This window comes from Scyliorhinus canicula, chromosome 8, assembly GCF_902713615.1.
Source record: "Scyliorhinus canicula chromosome 8, sScyCan1.1, whole genome shotgun sequence".
Classification (NCBI taxonomy): Eukaryota; Metazoa; Chordata; class Chondrichthyes; order Carcharhiniformes; family Scyliorhinidae; genus Scyliorhinus; species Scyliorhinus canicula.
Window position 1 is genome coordinate 5,344,734 of NC_052153.1, and position 19,716 is coordinate 5,364,449.

The following is a 19,716-nucleotide window of genomic DNA, read 5'->3' on the forward strand; positions in this document are numbered from 1 at the left end:
AGCACAGGGGCAGCACGGTAGCACAGGGGCAGCACGGTAGCACAGGGGCAGCACAGTAGCACCAGGGCAGCACGGTAGCACAGGGGCAGCATGGTAGCACAGGGGCAGCATGGTAGCACAGGGGCAGCACGGTAGCACAGGGGCAGCATGGTAGCACAGGGGCAGCACAGTAGCACCAGGGCAGCACGGTAGCACAGGGGCAGCATGGTAGCACAGGGGCAGCATGGTAGCACAGGGACAGCATGGTAGCACAGGGGCAGCATGGTAGCACAGGGGCAGCATGGTAGCACAGGGGCAGCATGGTAGCACAGGGGCAGCATGGTAGCACAGGGGCAGCATGGTAGCACAGGGGCAGCACAGTAGCACCAGGGCAGCACGGTAGCACATGGGCAGCATGGTAGCACAGGGGCAGCACGGTAGCACAGGGGCAGCACGGTAGCACAGGGGCAGCATGGTAGCACAGGGGCAGCATGGTAGCACAGGGGCAGCATGGTAGCACAGGGGCAGCTGGGTAGCACAGGGGCAGCACGGTGGCACAGGGGCAGCACGGTAGCACAGGGGCAGCATGGTAGCACAGGGGCAGCATGGTAGCACAGGGGCAGCATGGTAGCACAGGGGCAGCACGGTAGCACGGTACAGCATGGTAGCACAGGGGCAGCACGGTAGCACAGGGGCAGCATGGTAGCACAGGGGCAGCACGGAAGCACAGGGGCAGCATGGTAGCACAGGGGCAGCACGGTAGCACAGGGGCAGCACGGAAGCACAGGGGCAGCATGGTAGCACAGGGGCAGCATGGTAGCACAGGGGCAGCACGGTAGCACAGGGGCAGCATGGTAGCACAGGGGCAGCACGGTAGCACAGGGGCAGCACGGTAGCACAGTGGGCTATCACTGTTGCGTCACAGTGCCTGGGTCCCAGGTCCGATTCCCGGCGTGGATCACGTTCTTCCCGTGTGTGCGTGTGTTTCCTCCGGGTGCTCCGGTTTCCTCCCACAGTCCAAAGATGCGCAGGTTAGGTGGATTGGCCATGCTAAATTGCCCTTAGTGACCAAAAAGGTTAGGTGGGGTCACAGGGACTGGGTGGAGATGCGGTGCTCTTTCCAAGGGCCGTGCAGAATTGATGGGACGAATGGCCTTCTTCTGCACTGTAAATCTTTTGTTCTATGGTCTATTTAAGGGGAAAATAAATGGGGCTGGATTCACCCAAAATGGGGCTATGTCCCCACGTCGGTATAAAAACACCGGCGTTGCACTCCGGAGTTTCCACAAAGAGAGATCACTTACCTGCAGGGGGCGAGCAGGGACCTGGAGTGATTCACGCAGCTTTAGTTGTGGATATGGGCCCCCGCACTTCCGGTTTTCTAGTCCGCGCATGCGCACGGCGGCGGCCTGCAGTGGCTGCGCTGAGCTCCATGGCGGACTCGGACCGCGGAGCCACACACAGAAAGGAGACACCCCAATCGGCCGCGCGCCCGAGCATCGCACCGGCCCGATCTTTGCCCCGTCTGCCCATAAGTCCCCCACCCGGTGCCCGATCCCCCCGCCCCCAACCAGGACGGCCATGGAACGAGTCAGCAGCCGCCATGCGACCTTCCCGAACGGCAATAGGTGGTTAGAACCACGCCGTCGGGAACTCGGCTGGTTGGGAGCAGAGTATCGCTGGGCGAGCCTCTGGCAATGACCCCCCAGCCACGCGGAGTAAATCGCGGAATCACCGATTCTTGGGTCCCGGAGAATCGCCGGAGCAGCGCCGGGCCCAATTTCGTCGCAAGAGTTGATTCTCCGTCCCCGCGCCAATTGCAATTTCGGCTCGGGGCTGCGGAGAATCCAGCCCATGATTGAGAGAGAAATTGATAGGGTGAGATGAAGAATGGTTTGAGGAGACTCATACGGAGCATACACTGTACCTGACGGACCAAATGGCCTGTTTCTGTGCTGTAAATCCTCTGTAACACTCCACCTAAAGTATTTGTGGTAATGTAACACTTCTATAGTACTGACAGACTAGAATATGACCTTAATCCCCTGCTGTGGCTGTTGGAGACAGAGCCTTCAGACCTGACAGTGAGAGTGTTGCCAACTGAATGGGTTTGCCATGCTGACGTATCAAGTTAAAATTTACTCCACGGCCAAGAAACAATCTACTGTCTAGTCCACATCGTTAAGTGTTGGACTTAGGGTTGTCAACCCTGCAGGATTGTGTTGGTGGGCTGGATTCTCCGATTTTGAGGCTGTGCCCCCACGCCGCCATGGGAACGGTGGAATTTTACGACAGAAATAATGGCGTAAAACGGCCGCCGATCCTCCTTTTGGCTAGGGTCTAGTAGACAGGCAGTGTAGAGCACCGGCTCTACGGGCCGGAGAATTGCTGGGTCCGTGGCCGCGTATGCGCACGGCAGCCGCTTGCAGTGGCTGCGCTGGGCAACGTGGCGGCTCGCGCTCGCGGACCCGGCCTGCGAAATAGCGCCTCCCCCTTTGGCCGGCTCGCGCTCCACAGATCACCCCACCTCCACAGTTCCCCCAGCCCCTGGCAAAGTCCCCCCCGCCCGCGGATCGGCCCTGACCCGACTGAGGACTGAGTCCACAGCCGCCGCGTCGGGTTCCCGACGGATGAGATCATGAGAGACCCACACTGTCGAGAGCTCGGCCGGTGGGGGGGCGGGGCTGAGCATCGGGGGGAGGTGGGGGGCCTCAGGCAACGTCCTGAGGCCGTCACTACGTTGCGTGGTGGAGGGGGTGGGTCACCACAAAAGCGGCGTCGCCCTCGATTTGGTCGCAAACTTTGATTCTCCGGCTGATCGGCAAACACGATTTTGCCGTTGGCGACCGGTGAATCCCACCCGGTGTGTATGGGAATTGAGGAAGCAATGCATTGGGAAGCTGTAACCAATGCAGCTTCCCCCTATTATCCCGGCACCCCCTCTCCGTACCTACCTTCAGGGGGCCAGGAAGACTTTGTTCAATGTGTTTCGCAGCAAACTTGGTGGAGTATCTGGGTTCTGGATGGCCTAATGCCTTCTAATGCACGAGGAGCAATCCCTTACAAAACACACTTTGATAAACATTTTTTGCAGTTATCTATCCCTATATTTCAAAGAGTATACATTGCGAGATAATCTGAATGAGCAAGACTATTCAACCCTCTTCCCAGAAAGGGTCTATGATTCTTCACTTTGAGGGGGTGATCTCATTGAGGTGTTTAAGATAAGGAAAAGAGTTGATTGGGTTGATGGATAGAAACTATTTCCTCCAGTGGGTGGGGGGGGGGGAGCCCAGAGCTAGTGGACGGAATATTAAAGTGAGAGCCAGACTACTCCGGGATGATGTCAGGGGGCACCTCTTTGCCCAGTGTGGAGTGGAAATCTGGAACTCTGTCCTTCGCCCAGTGTGGAATGGAAATCTGGAACCCTGTCCTCCCAGAAAGCTGTGGAGTCAATCGGGAATGGCAGGGTCTGGCTTTTAACCCTGTGCAAATGGGTGCAGTTTGAATGGACTAAAATTCCACCTCTAAATTCTTGGTGAGAAAAGGTATCAAACGAACGTTACATTATCAAAGTGGGGAGAGTCAGGGTGCTGGTCGCTCATGATCAAATTGACTGGCTGAACAGGCTGGAGGGGCTGAATGGTCTGCTCCATCAGAGCAATTAAGTGATTTAGTGTTTCTTGCCTCCACTTCTGTATTCTATCCTGCATAGGAATCTCGGACTTAGGGACAAGAGGAGGCCATGCGGTTCTTTGACTCGCACTGCTGGCAATCTGGAAGAGAAAAAGGTTTTGAGCTAAGAGGAGGGTAACATTTAATCATGGGGCATGAAGTTGAACCATTCCAGCAAGGTCTGGGTCGATGAATATCGGCCTACCCGTGATGCTTCCCGCATTAAGCACACTGCGTGAGGCCAAGAACCAGAAAGGAGGAAGGGCAGGTTTGGGAACTCGAGATGGGAGGACTGGGCTGGAAGGTTCCGTTTCAACAGCAGACCGTAACTGGGACTGGCGAGGAGAGGCATGTGGAGTGCCAATCACCACAAAGAATGGGACACCACAAAAAGAGGCCATTTGGCCCACTGTGCTTCTTCTGGCTCTTTGAAAGAGACGTCCACTTCATCTCGCTCCCTTGCAAATTTCTCCTTTTCAAATATTTACCCAACTCCCCCTCTTGACGGTTGCTGTTGAATCTCCTTCCACAGCCCCAACAGGCAGCGACATCCAGAACACAACAGCTCACAAAGTGACCCCAACCACTTGCAACAGCCCCGCCCCGCGAACACTGACCTCCATTTCCAGTCTTTCCACTGAAGATACAACCTAAGTGTGAATAAATAAATGAAGATGTATCTTTTGTTTTCTGTCAGCTGGACTGACATTGGAAACACGATAGCCTGAGTTTGCTGTCCGCCAATGCAACGGAGACACAAGTCAGACACAAAAGGTTGACAAATGATCTGTTTCAAGCAGGTGTCTGAAATATCCCGGTTACAGGACGGTCCAATTCTGCCCCCCGCTTTAAAATCAGGACATGCTTCCTCACTGTTGGAATCTAAGTAGCTTAAAGATTTATGTTCTAATATTGTGGAGGGGTTTTTGATGTGGTATCTTTTTTCCAACTGGGTTTATCTCTCGACTAACAGAATGCGAAACATTCAGGAATTTGTCTTACGTAAGGACAGTGCTCTCTCGTTACAGATTCTCATTTAGAAGGTCTCACTGACTATTTTATCACATCTTGAAAGTACAAAGCCCCTCCTCACAACACCCGGCTCTTTTTTAAATGACTCCAAGGCCTTTTTTGTTCCTGTCCTCATCAGGTTGAAAACCGCTCCCACGTGCAATTAGGAACCCGTGCGGCCTGAAGAATTTCCTAACCTCAGACCCGAATTTGTCTTTTATTATCCACTGACCCTTGTTTATTGTCTTAATGCATTTGCAATGTTCTAGCAGCTTTTATTAAACTGGTTGAGAATTAATCCTATCTCACCCACTGATGCATGATCAATTGTACAAAGGCTAAGGTTGGATACAACTGTGGCTTTATTGCTCTAAGATGTGTGGCCTCCCACAGCAGCTGGCGAAATGGCTGCCAAATAGAGGACACGCATATTTATACTCCGCCTACTGGGCGGAGCCAGCAGGCAGGGGCTACCGGCGAACCTGTAGTACAGGTCCTACCTTACATCACCTAATACAGGTGTAACAGTGGTTTACCACACCCACGTTCTAAAATGTACTATTTTGTGGCTGCTTATCGGTCATTTTTTTTTAAACAATTCATTCACGGGATGTTGGTGTTGCCAGCGAAACCAGCGTTTACTGCCAGTCCCTAGAGGGGCGGCAGGGTAGCACAGTGGTTAGCACTGTTGCTTCATAGCTCCAGGGTCCCAGGTTCGATTCCCGCTTGGGTCACTGTCTGTGCGGAGTCTGCTCGTTCTCCCCGCGTCTGCGTGGGCGTCCTCCGGGTGCTCCGGTTTCCTCCCACAAGTCCCAAAAGACGTGCTGTTAGGTGAATTGCACATTCCGAATTCTCCCTCCGTGTACCCGAACAGGTGCCGGAATGTGGCGACTAGGGGCTTTTCACAGAAACTTCATTGCAGTGTTAATGTAAGCCTACTTGTGACAATAATAAAGATTATTATTATTATCTAGGGGGCACAGTTTAATAATGAGGGGTCTTCCAATTAAGACTGAGATGAGGAGGGATTTATTTCTCTCTCAGGATTGTTCGACTTTGGAGTTCTCTCCCGCAGAGAGCAGCGGGGCCTGGGTCATTGAATATATTCAAGACTGGGCGGCATGGAGGCGCAGTGGTTAGCACTGCTGCCTCCCGGCAACGAGGACCCGGGTTCGATCCCGGCCCCGGGTCACTGTCCGTGTGGGCAGATTTTGGATGGTAAAGGGGAGGTCGAGGGTTATGGGGAGGTGCGGGGGCAGACAGGAAAGTGGATTTGAGGCCCAATCAAATTAGCCGTGATCTTGTCAAATGTTAAAGCAGGCTTGCTGGGCCAAATGGCCTATTCCTGATGATCTTAAAATCCCCAGTGGGCTTTGAATTCATGATTCCAGTTCATTAGGTGCAGCATTTGAGATGACTAGTCCAGTAACTGCGCTACTCTCTGTTAGTTCAGTGGTTTAGGAGTGAGCCCTGCAATGGAATCGTTGAACGTGGTTTTGTACTTAGCTCTTTATCTGAGGCTAGATATTTATGTTGGTGTTGTTGACTGACTATCCGCAGCATTCCTTTCTCTCAGCTACGTAATGCAGGCATTAGATAATCTATTTGAAATAGTTTATCGCCTCTGCTAAAGTACAAGAGTGTGACGCATTGTTCCACTCACATCGGAAGCAATTGTCATTCGGCTTCCGCGGTTTAACCTTTCACCACTTGCCACTCCTCGCTTCTAAATGAGACGTTAAGACGGCGGCGTGGGGGCGGGATTGTCCAAGAACACCCCCGAGTGGCCCGTGATTGGTCAGTGGCGAAATCATCTGGTCCCGCAGTTGTCAATGGGATTTCCCGGTGAATGTGCCCCTCGCCATGGTGTGGGGGGGGAGGGGGGGGGGGGGGGGGGGGGGTGCGCCATCGGCGAGAGCACAAGATCCCACCGACGTGAACAGCTGGAAAACTTTGGTCCGTGTCTGCTCTCTCAAGTGGATAGTAAATCTCCAAATGATATTATGTCAAAGAATGGCAGAGTGGGTTCTCCCTGGTCACAGCAAACAGTATTTACCCTGATGAGCCATCAATTGCACGAGAGACGAGTTGCTTTACAAAAGTTAGGCTTTAATAAGCTAGAACTTAGCCCTGCGGTTGTCTACAATAAAATGGACGACCGCCGGGCGTTTGACTATTTATACCTCGGCAAGGAGGCGTGGTTAACTCAGCCTCTCGACCAATCAGTCGAGAGGCACATGACCGACCAGGGCCAATGGTAAGCCGGTGTTCTGCCCCAATGGCAGACAGGTATGCAAATCATATAACCACATATCCCTCAACCAATATCACTAAAATATACTCACCTGGTTATTATCAATTTGCAGTTTATGGGATCCTGCTGTCCACAAATTAGCTGCTTCACCCCACCCCCTGCATTACAAGTGACCACACTTCAAAAGAGCATCATTGGCTGAAACATTTTTTTAAAATGTATTTTATTACAAACATGTATCAAAACAGGTTACAGCCAATAAACATCCCAGGAAACATACTACCCAACAATCAACTATACAGTCTGCACAAATTGTTTCCCTTTTTCACCCCCCCTCCCCCGCCCGTGACGAACAGCTCCTCAAACACGGTCACAAACATCCCCCAACTTTTCTCAAACCCCCAGCAGAGCCCCTTAACTCAGACTTTATCTTCTCCAACCGCAGGAAGTCGTACAGGTCACCCAACCAAGCTGCTACCCCCGGTGGCGATGCCGACTGCCACTCCAGTAGAATTTGTCGCCGTGCAATCAGAGAGGCGAAGGCCAAGACATCGGCCTCCTCCTCTCCATGAGCTCCGGCTTCTCTGAAACCCCAAATATCGCCACCAAAGGGTCCGGGTCCACCTCCTCCTCCACTATCCTGGCTAAGACCGCAAACACTCCCTCCCAGAATCTTGGCTGAAATCTGTTTGGGGACAGACTGATATAAATGCAAGTCTTTCCTTTCTTTAATGGATTGTTCTGGAGTGCCTTCTTGCACCCTGTAGTGTGACCACTCTTTGTTGCCCTGGCAATGAGCCCCACATGGTCGGGTGTCACACATGGGGCTAAGACATCTAACCACAACCCTGCACTCACATAAAGAAAGACTTTCCATAGCAACCTTTCACAGCTTCAGTGAAGTACTTTGAAGTGTCGTCACTGTTGTAAAGACAGAAACACAGCAGCTAATTTTAGCACAGCAATCCCACAGGATCCCAATGATCCCACAGGATCCCAAGGATCCCACAACAACAATGGGGGTAATCGCCAAGTAATCTGATTTTATGATGTTGGTGGAGGTATAAATATTGGCCTGGACAGCAGAGAATAGGGACCCCACTCTGTGCAGACCGCCAACATCACCAACCCAGCACCACCAAACCACCGCCCCCCACCCCACCACGTCCCACCCCTGCAGCTGATGAATTAGCACTCACCCATAGAACATAGAACAGTACAGCACAGAACAGGCCTTTCGGCCCTTGATGTTGTGCCGAGCAATGATCACCCTACTCAAACCCACGTATCCACCCTATACCCGTAACCCAACAACCCCCCCCTAACCTTACTTATTTAGGACACTCCGGGCAATTTAGCATGGCCAATCCACCTAACCCGCACATCTTTGGACTGTGGGAGGAAACCGGAGCACCTGGAGAAAACCCACGCACACACGGGGAGGACGTGCAGACTCCACACAGACAGTGACCCAAGCCGGGAATCGAACCTGGGACCCTGGAGCTGTGAAGCATTTATGCTAACCACCATGCTACCCTGCTGGAACCATGTTGAACACCATTTGGAAGAAGCACTGAGGGTAGCAGGGCACATATGTTACTCTGGGTCAGAGATTTCCTACTTGATCTCGTGCTCACCATTCTACCTGTTGCAGAAGCATCTGTCCATGACAGGACACCAGGCCATTGGAACCCCACCCCTCCAAGTCACTCACCATCCTGCCTTGGAAATATATCGGCCGTTCCTTCACTCTCTCTGGGGCAAAATGCTGGAACTCCCTCCCTAAAAGCACTGTGGGTGTACCTACATCGCAGGGGCTGCAGCGGTTCACCGCCTTCTCAAGGGCAATTAGGGATGGGCCTAACCACCAACACCAATGAATAAAGATAACGAGAAAAGTTGTTTCCCTTGCCTGGAGAGTCCAGAACAGGGAGCACAGCCTCCGGGTAAAGGGTTTCAGAAAAAGATGATGAGAAAAATCTTCACTCTGTAACTTTGGACTGCTCTACGCCTGAGGGCCTAGCCTTTGAGGATATTCACGTCTGAGGTCCATAGATTTTTGGACTCTAAGGGAATCAAGGGATATGGAGATTGAGTACAAGAGTGGATTTGAACCAAAGTATTGTATGGCGGAATAGGCCCAAGTGTCCATGTGTCGTGGTCCTCCGGTGTATTATTTTCCTGGCATGTTAATGAGCAATTAATTGGCAAATTCAGTAAGTTTGAAAAAATATAACGGGGAGGCAGAGGGTGAGATGCTGTTTGTGTGCCTCAGAGGAGTGGAATAAATCAAGCAACAAGTTCTGGAGATTCACAACTCAGTGTATCTCTGATGTGACCATCAATTCACTAGACACGCGATTGGAAGTAAACTGTGGTTTTAATAGTCTTACAACTGAGCCTGCCTGCGACCAGAGGAACTGAGAGCAGGCTTACGGCTGCAGCACTTTATACTTCCGGTTAGTGGGAGGAGCCATGGGCGGAGCCAAGGGTGAAGCCCAGTACAAGCTCCTCATCTCCCCCTATGATCAGAGCCGGGCAACGGCTCACATACAGAGCCCACAAGGACACAATACAATGCAATACAATACAGTGTGAATTACAATGCAGTATAATTCACCACAATCTCTTCATCCCCTGAGCTCAGGGGGCGATTTAATCGCGTGGACCATTAACACAATTACTTTTCCTGCAAGACCGAGAACAATGACTATTTCCACTGAGGCTATGAGAACACACAAGAGTCAGGAAGATACCAGAAATGAATCAGACTTGTATAATGTGCTTTGACACATCTGTTTTTGTACTGCTGTTCTGTTCATGCTTGTGTCTTTCTGACCCCGGAATATCCAGTTGAGAATATCAAGGGGAAAATTGGTTTGAAGGAGTCTTAAAACGCAGCTGCACATTTGCATGGGCACAGTTAATTCGCTGGAACTCTCCCTGTGCAAACAGCGGAAATAATTTAACCCTGGCATCTCGTTCACAATAAACATGACCGTTTCTGATGTACAAAACTGCAAAATTCACCGTCATGAGTTGGCCAGCAGGATCTGCACCCTGCCCTGTGACTGGACACTCCCTTACATCCCTTCACAGCGTATTTCCTCAAGCCCTCCAACCACCCCCTAGCACCAACACACCCCAGCTGTGCAAAATCCTTCATCTCAGCTTATTCTTTCCCCAAAGCCCTGCAACTTTCACTTCTTCAAGTATTTACCCAGCTCCCTTCTGAAAGTTCGTATTGAGTCTGCTTCCGCCAGCCTTTCAGGCTGCATGTCCCAGGTCACAATCACACACTGCTTATGAAATAATTCTCCCCTTGTCACCTCTATCTTTTGCCAATTGTCTTAAATCTGTGTCCATGGGTTACCGACCCTCCTGTGACCTGAAAAGATTTTTCCTTATATACACTACCACAATCTTTCAGGCTTTTGAACACATCTATTAAATCTCCCCTTAAGGAGAACCATCCCAGCTTCTTCTCCAGTTTCTCCACACTAAATGAAATCTCTCACCCCTGGTCCCATCCCAGTGAATCTCCCCCACACTCTCTCCAAGGCCTTAACATCCTCCTGAAAATGTTGTCCCTGGAATTGGACAGAATCCTTGAGCTGTGTCTCCCCAGCATTTTAGAGTAGCTCTTGTACTCTATGTAATAATAACCTTTTATTATTGTCACAAGTAGGCTTACATTAACACTGCAATGAAGTTACTGTGAAAAGCCCCTAGTTGCCACATTCCGGCGCCTGTTTGGGTACACTGAGGGAGAATTCAGAATGTCCAATTCACCTAACAAGCACGTCTTTTGGGACTTGTAGGAGGAAACCGGAGCACCCGGAGGAAACCCAGACACTGGGATAACGTGGAGACTCCGCACCGACAGTGAGCCAGGCGGGAATTAAACCCGGGTCCCTGGCGCTGTGAAGCAAAAGTGCTAACCACTGTGCTACTGTGCCACCCATGTCAGTGGTTCCCAACCTTTTATACGTCATGCCACACCTCTATACTATAAAAAGAAATTGAGGCACAATTTTCTCTGCCTTCTTCCCTGCCTGGGAACTTTGTTTTTAATTTCTCCCTGTCCTCTCTCCTGTTTTTTTTGTAGCTCTCTCCCTGTCTCTCTCATTTCCCCCGGGGGGGTTTTGTGGCCCTTTTCAGCTTTCACTTTTCGTGCAGGCTCAATGGGACATTTGTTTTGAGATCCAAGTTCCGTTGGTCATGTGCATGGGCCTAACCAACATAAAAAATTAAAACCCTGCGTGTGTGATTCTTTGCCAGTCGGCGTCTGACTGTGTTGGTTGGGGGGGAGGGGGGAGTGCAAGATTTATTGGGTCTTGGAGATGCCAACAACAGCTGAAGACAAAAGTTTGTTTTACTTTTTAATTACATGAATTTTGAAGCATTTTGAATCTATTTTCGCAGCGCACTTTATTTATAAAAGGACCTCATACTTCATTAAGAGCCTTCTCAAGTTGTCCTGTCAGCGTCAAAAACGTTTGTATGTACGCCCCCAGTATTTTCCGGCACATGTTTTATGATTGCACTGTTTTGTTTATGTTGCTAATTGTGCCAGGGATCTGGGTGGCCTTATATGTGAATCACAAAGAGCTAACACGCAGATAGCTAGGAAGGCAAATGGCACACTGGTCTTTATTGTAAGGGGGGGGGGAGTATAAAAGTTCGGGAAGTCTTGCTACAACTGGACAGGGTATTGGTTAGGCCACAGCTAGTGGGATTGTTCGTTTTGGAAGAAAGAATGATCAGGCGGATTATTATTTAAATGGAGAGAGGCTACAGACGCCTGTAGCAGAAATGGACTTGGGGTAGGGCAGCACTGTGCAGAGTGGTTAGCACAGCTGCATCACGGCGCTGAGCTCCCGGGTTCGAATCCCGGCCCTGGGTCACTGTCCGTGTGGAGTTTGCACATTTTCCCCGTGTCTGTGTGGGTTTCACCCCCACAACCCAAAGATGTGCTGGCTAGGTGGATTGGCCAACCTAAATTGCCCCTTAATTAGAAAAAATAATTGGGTACTCTAAATTTATTTTAAAAAAAGAAATGGACATGGGGTCCCTCGTTCATGAAACTTGGAAAGCGAGCGTACAGGTGCAGAAGGTAATAGGGAAGCAAACGGAATGCTGGCTTTTATTTGAAGGGGGCTGGAGTAGAAAGGTAAATAGATCTCACTGCAACTGGACAAGGTACCAGTGAGGCCACATTTACAATACTATGTACAGTTTTGGTCCTCTTATTTAAGGAAATATATATTGGCTGGAATTCTCGGGAAGCTGTGATTCACTTTTCCCACCAGCAGTGCAACCCCCCCCCCCCCCCCCCCCCCCAGGTCAGGTCTGTAGTCCTTGGAGTTCAGAAGAGAGAGAGGTGATATGATTGAAACGTATAATATTCTCAGGGGGTGAGACAGGGTAAATGTTGGGAGGATGTTTCCACTCATAAGAGAGCGTGGGACCAGAAGGCATCATCGCAGAATAAGAGGGTGCCCGCTTATTACTGATTTGAGGAAGCGTTCATTATCCCAAAGAGTGGGGAATCTTTGGAATTCTTTACCCCAGCAAGCTGTGGAGGCCGAGTCCTCGATCATTTTCAAGCTGAGCTCAATAGGTTTTTAATCAGTGGGGGAATTAAGGATTGTCGAGATATGACAGGAAAGTGGACTTAGCGAGTGATAGATCAGCCATCATTTTTCTAAATGGGCTCGAAGGGCTGAATGGCCTCCTCCTGTTCCTATTTCTTAACGTGTGCAGTTTTGGTCCGCTCACATATGGGGGGGGCTATAACTGCAATTGAAGAAGTTCAGAGAAGATTCACTGGGCTGGTTCATGGATGGAGGGTCTGTCTCATGAGGAAAGGTTGAATAGGTTGGGCCCGATACCCACTGGAGTTTGGAAGATTGAGAGTGAGGTTATTGAAACATGGAAGGTTCTGGGAGACTTGGCAGGGTGGATGCTGAAAGGATGTTTCCCCTCATGGGGGACTCTAGAACCAGGGGGCACACATTAAAAATAAAGGGGTCTTCCGTTTAAGATAGCGATGAGGAGGCATTTCTTCTCAGAGAGCCGTGAGTCTTTGGAATTCTCATTCACCGGGAGCAGTGGAGACTAGGATCATTGAATACATTCAAGGCTGAGTTAGATTCTTGATTGACAAAGGTGTCGGGGTTATCGAGGGGGGGGGGAGGCAGAACGTGAAGTTCAGGCCACAATCAGATCAGCCACGGTCTTATAATAATCATTATCAATGTCACAAGTAGGCTTACATTAACACTGCAATGAAGTTACTGTGAAAAGCCCCTAGTCGCCACACTCCGGCGCCTGTTCAGGTACACGGAGGGAGAATTCAGACTGTCCAACTCATCTAACAAGCACGTCTTTTGGGACTTGTGGGAGGAAACCGGAGCACCCGGAGGAATCCCACGCAGACACGGGGAGAACGTGCAGACTCCGCGCAGACAGTGACCCAAGCCGGGAATCGAACCTGGGACCCTGGAGCTGTGAAACAACAGTGCTAACCGCTGTGCTACCGTGCCGCCATTACTGAATGGCGGAGCAGCCTCGATGGGATGAATGTTCTGATGTTCTTATTTCCCTGGAAATAAAGCCAGGAGGCTGTTGAATTAATGAGTGAGTAACGAAAGAAGTGGAATCAGGTCAGGGGTTGATGAGAAGCACTGAAGGGTTACCTCCAGTTCATAGCTCAGTGTAAAGATAGCGGCTGATTACTTTCAGGAGCCTCAAGCACATCCATGTCTTCATCTCAGCAGATTCCACAAAGGAGCTGGTCAAACGATACACAATAGCAGAAAGGTCTGGCAGTTAGTGCTGTGCCAGCTGACTTTGGTGATGCCAAGTGACCCTAAACTCCAGGGTCTACTTTGCAGTGAAACATCACTGGTGCTTTATTACCACATAACAAATTATCCTCTGTGACAGCACTCCAATGACCCAGAAAAATAAATATGCTCGCTGTCTTGCAGTTTCAACAGAAAATGACAGAGAGGAAAGAGACATCCGTTTATTTTGCCTTTTTGTTTTATGACTTCCGAAGTCAGGAAATTGTGAGTATTTTTGTTTAATGCTGGAGGAAGGAGCAGTGTGGATTGGTTAAGGCAGTAGGTTTGAGGATAAGTGAGCGTGTTGAATCTTGCCCGCGCAATAACATCATTAGAAGGTCAGGAACATGTCTCTTGGTTGGAGGGAATGAGAAGGGATGCGTACAGTGAGAATAGTTCTGAGGACAGTGTTCAGCCCTCAGTACAATCCAATAGAGCAGGAAGAGGCTGTTCAACCAATCATTGCCGTTGCCAGCCCTATGAAAGTTTTATCCAATTATATAGAACATAGAATTTACAGTGCAGAACGAGGCCATTCGGCCCACCGAGTCTTCACCGGCCCTTGGAAAGAGCACTCCACTTAAGCCCCACACCACCCTATACCCGTAACCCAGTAACCCCACCTAACCGTTTTAGACACTAAGGGCAATTTATCACGGCCAATCATCCTAACCTGCACATCTTTGGACTGTGGGAGGAAACCGGAGCACCCGGAGGAAACCCACAAAGCCACGGGGAGAACGTGCAGACTCCGCACAGACAGTGACCCAAGCCGGGAATCGAACCCGGGACCCTGGAGCTGTGAAGCAACCATGCTAACCACTATGCTACTATGCTGCCCTAATTAGTCTCATTCTCCCATTTTTTTTCCACTTACCCCGTCATTTCTTTGACCTTCAAGTATTAAACCAATTCTCCTTTAGAAAGTTGCTATTGAATCTGCTTCAGCTGTCCTCTGAGGCAGCACATTCCAGATCACAACACACTGTCAAAGAAATATCCTCATCTCCCCCTCTGTGGTGGTATGATTAAGATAACTGCCTGCCATTGGTGCAGAACACCGGCTTACCATTGGCCCTGGTCGGTCACGTGCCTCTCGACCGGTTGGTTGAGACCAGCCATGTGACGGCTCCCCGATTGGTCGAGAGGCTGAGTTAACCCCGCCTCCAGGGTGGGGTATAAATACCCAGTACTCCCGGCGGTCGTCCTTCTACTGTAATCGACCGCAGGGCTTAACATCTAGTATATTAAAGCCGTACTTTTGTTCAGCAACTCGTCTTGCGTTCAATTGATGGTACATCACCCTCTTTTGCCAATCACTGTAAATCTGTGTTACCCACCCTCCTGTCAGTGGAAACTGTTGATCCTTATTTACTCTAACAGTACCCTTCATAATTTTGGTCACCTCTATCAGATCTCCTCTCAACGTTCCCTTCGCTAAAGAGAACAACTCCAGCTTCTCCAACCCTCCATATAACTGGTCCCTAAATCTCCTCTGAATCTTCTCTGAGTAAATTGCACCTTCACCTTCACTAAATTGTAGCGCTGGGAATAGATACCCAGCGCCCGATCGAACGGCCCCATCACGCCCAACTCTGATGCAATGAGGCTGTTAAATCTAGTGAGACAACTCTCGCGAGATTGGTGACTGTCACGACACCTCGCGAGATCTCGCTGGGTGGGATCCAGGTTTGCATACTGAAGTGAGCAGTTAGGCTCCCTTGAATAGGTCTGCGGCTGAGTCTGCCAAGGCCCGGGATCGAACGCCCCCGCCCGGGAGACTTGCCAGAACGCCGTTTAGCACTGATCCACACAAGCGTGGGGCAGATGTGACGGCACCTGGGGAGGGGGGAGGGGAGGGGAGGGGGAGGGTGGGAGGGGGGGGTCTCCCAGGCCAGCAGAGGCTCCTGGGTGGTCGAGCTCTGGGCAAGGTGGTACCCTGGCACTCCCGCTTGTACCTGGACACCTTGGTACAGCCAATAGGGCATCCTGGCAGGGCCACCCTGGCACTATCAGGATGTCCGGTTGACGGTGCCAGCCTGGCAGTGCCATGGTGCCCAGATGCCAGGTTCACACTGCCAGGTATTGGGTCCGGGGATGGCCTTCTCGTCTGAGGTGGGGTTGCCCACTGACCCCCGAACCAGAAAGCTGGATCGTTGGGGGGTCCAGAGATCGGGGAGTTCGGGGTGGTATTTTAAAATGGTGCCCCAAACTCTTCCTGGAAATGACGGGGAAGTTGGAGGTCTGCTTGGATTTCCAATGGAAATGTGAGGGGTGGGATTTCATTGGTGAATCAGAGGTTGTGGAGATATTGGAGATCACAGAGGGTTGGCCATTGCATGGTTGGGTGTAGAGGATTGCTTGTTGGGACAGTGCAGGGGTGGGGGGAAATGGTCCTGCTCCTCCTGGTCCACAAGCAGAGCTCCCAAGGCTCTTGTGTCATGGATCCGTTCCCTGTCACCTCCTTTCACCTGTCAAAAATACGCAAGATGGGTTCTCTGCAAACAAAAGGAACATGTTCAAGCCTTGTAACATTTTTGAATTACCCAGGGGCCTTGGGTAGTTAATAGTTCCCTGCTGCTTCTTTCTATGGGAACACCTTAGCCAATCAGAGTTGACTTGCCAACTCTCAGCAGCCTTTTCTCCTGTCGTATAAATTGTCGTGACCGTTTGAAATTTGGCATTCTTATGTTTGTCCTGATGAGTGTCAGATGAAAAGCTTCAGCAACAAGTCTCTCTTTTCAGCAACATTGAGAAAGGAATAAAAGGATATGTTTTCTTTCACCTGCACGATTCAGACTCGTCTATGACTTACAAAAGTTGATGAAGTGAGAAGAAGGGGTAGATTTTTTTATATATTCTTTCATGCGATGAGGGTGTCACTGGCAAAGACAGCTTTTGTTGATCATCCCTAATTACCCTTGAACTGAGTGGCTTGCTAGGCCATTAAGAGTCAACCACATTGATGTGAGTCTGGAGTCACATATAGGCGAGACCAGGTAAGGACGGCAGATTTCCTTCCCTTAAGGAGCTAGTGAACCAGATGAGTTTTTACAACAATCAATGGTAGCTTCTTAGTCACCATTACTGACTAACTTCTAAATCCAGATTTATTGAATTCAATTTTGAATTCTACCAGCTGCCGTGGTGGGATTTGAACCCAAGTCTCCAGAGCATTAGCCTGTGCGTCTGGATCACCACCGCACCGCAGACTCTCTCCACCACAGGAACTATGAAGACCAGCATTGACCAGTAGAGCAGTTGCTGTAAGCTCGTTGTGATTTTGTTCAACAGTACTGAATCTTTGTTTGTGAAACATGCCGTGTGAAAGAAGAGTTTGAGGGTCAAGTCTTCAAAGCTGTTTTAAATGTGGTCTTTGTGTTGCCCAGATTGGACGATTGGTAATTGGTCAGCATGGGATCCTGTCCACACCAGCTGTGTCCTGCATCATCAGGAAGATAAAGGCCATCGGAGGAATCATTCTGACAGCTAGCCATAACCCCGGAGGACCAGGTGGAGATTTTGGAGTGAAATTTAATGTGGCCAATGGAGGTGAGTTTCACCAGATACAGCCTGTCATTCAGGGGGTGGTGCAATAAGACAGATGCAGACATGGGGCAAGAATAGAAACAGATGAAATATCCTACAAAACATGTGTTTTAAAATTTAACATTTCATGTCATAATGAAAACAGAACGATCCCAAGACACTCCATAAACGTGTTATTGGATGAAACTTGTGCAGTTAAATGGTTGCCTCCTATTCCAATGAGCCTTTGCTCCTAAAAAATCTATTCCTAGTCGATTTATATCACCATAAATCATAAAGACAAGCTTTTAAAAAAAATCTAAGGAACAGCAATGAGTTTTTAAATCAATAAATGCTCTTGGGTTAATTCCATGTTCCCGCATTTCCAGAGGGAGTTGCGTCTGCAAACACTGGGATTGCAGATTTTCCACCTTATTTCTGGCTCAGCTTTTCCCTTCAAGCGCAAGCAGCTTCCCTATTGAGTGCTTGGAATCACGAGAAAACCCGGTCCTGTTGAGTATGGAACTGTGTGATATCCTGAGTGAGTGGGCTGCATTCACAGGAAGGTTTTTTTTTTGGACATAAATGTCAAATAATAGATTCATCATGGTTAAGACAGAAGCCAACAAGTCCATTAAGAGGTTGTCCTGGAATGAATATTACATCAGATAACCAATTGGCATCTTTCACACATTTATTATTCTAAATGACAAACTAAACAAATTTATTTCCGTTCTACACACTTTTAACAAAGCTTCAACATTATTCCTCATGGTGAAGATCTTGCTGGGAGTGTCGGCTCATTATAGTGATGGACAGGATAGTTGACAATTAACTGAAAGACCAACAACATCACAACACAGCGCAATGCATTTCTAACATGTGAATGTATGAATTAGGATCAGGCCACTCGGCCCCTCGAGCCTGTTCCACCATTCAATAAGATTGTGGGTGATCTGACTGTAACTTCCCGCTGAACCCTGATAACCTTTCACCCTCTTGTTAATGAAGAATCTATCTAGCTTTGCCTTAAAAATATTCAAAGACTCTGCTTCCACTGCCCTTTGAGGGAACAGGTTCCGACGACTCTCAACCCTTCTGAGAGAAAATATTTCTCCTCATCTCCATCTTAAATGGGCGACCTCTTATTTTTAAACAATGACCCTGGCCTAGTTCTAGATTCTCCCACAAGAGGAAACATCCTCTCCACACCCGACCCTGTCAACACCCCTCGGGATCGCAAAGGTTTCAATCAAGTTGCCTCTTAATCCTGTAAACTCCAGCGGATCCGAGTTTAACTCCTCCAACCTTTCCATTCTTGGCATCGAACCGAAATGCCCGCTCGGTTTCTCTCTCTACACATGCCAGCGTTCTCTCTTATTTCACATTCCAAGCACCAACAACAGAGCATTCCAGCTCATCCAAAACTCTGCCGCCCGTATCCTAACTCGAGCCCATGGAATAATGGGGACCGTGACAGCGTGCATATTAAGTTGGATGAGTGACAGGAACCATTTTTTTGGTGAACTGTTATTGATTAGACTGGAGCGAGGTGCACAGGATGGTTCCTGTGCACCTCTAAGAGGTCAGTACTAGGCTCATTGCTTTTCATGATCTATATTAATGACCTGGACTTGGGTGTGCAAGGGGACAATTCTAAAATTTGCAGGTGACACAAATCTTGGAAGAGTTGTGAATTGTGTGGAGGACATAGACAAGGATGACGGACACGTGGGGCAGGATACCGCTGTAATCGGCGGGGTGGGAAACTCTGGCGGGAAGGGGTGGCGTGAACCACTCCGGCGTCAGGCCGCCCCAAAGGTGCGGAATCCCGGAGTGGTTTGCACCCCGCCGGCAGGCGGGAAGGGGCTTGGCACCACGCCAACCGGCACCGAAGGGCCTCCACCGGCCGGCGCGAGTTGGCGCATGCATGGGAGCGCCAGCGGGTGCGTCATCCCAGCGTATGCGTGGGAGGGTTCGTCTCCAGACCGGCCATGGCGGAGGTCCGCAGTGGCGGCCGATGCAGAGGAATAGAGTGCCCCCACGGCACAGGCCCGTCCACAGATCGGCGGGCCCCGATCGCGGGCCAGGCCACCGTGGGGGCACTCCCCAGGGCCAGAACGCCTCGCAGCTCCCCCTCGAGGATCCCGGAGGCCGCCCACGGAGCTGGGTCCCGCCGGTAGAGGCCAACTTTGATTTACGTCGGCGGGACCCTCGTTAAACGGGCGGGACTTCGGGTGGCCCCGGGGCCCATTGCGCCGCGCCCGTCCCGCCATTCTCCGAGGGGGGTTTTTGGGGGGGCCGGAGAAATCGGAGGATGGCAGGGGCGGGATTCACGCCGACCCCTGGCAATACTCTGATCCGGCGGGGGGGTCGGAGAATCCCGCCCGTGAAATTTAATGCTGAGAAATGTTAAGT

At 50.2% G+C, this 19,716-nt stretch overlaps 1 protein-coding gene across 1 annotated transcript in view; it reads left to right on the forward strand.

Moving 5' to 3' along the window:
* The window catches only part of pgm5 (phosphoglucomutase 5), a 136,456-nt gene that overhangs the window by 25,783 nt on the left and 90,957 nt on the right, over window positions 1-19,716 (forward strand). Inside the window, exon 2 of the mRNA XM_038804072.1 lies at window positions 17,160-17,322. Coding sequence (XP_038660000.1) covers window positions 17,160-17,322 — 163 coding nt within the window. The remainder of the gene's footprint in view (window positions 1-17,159; window positions 17,323-19,716) is intronic.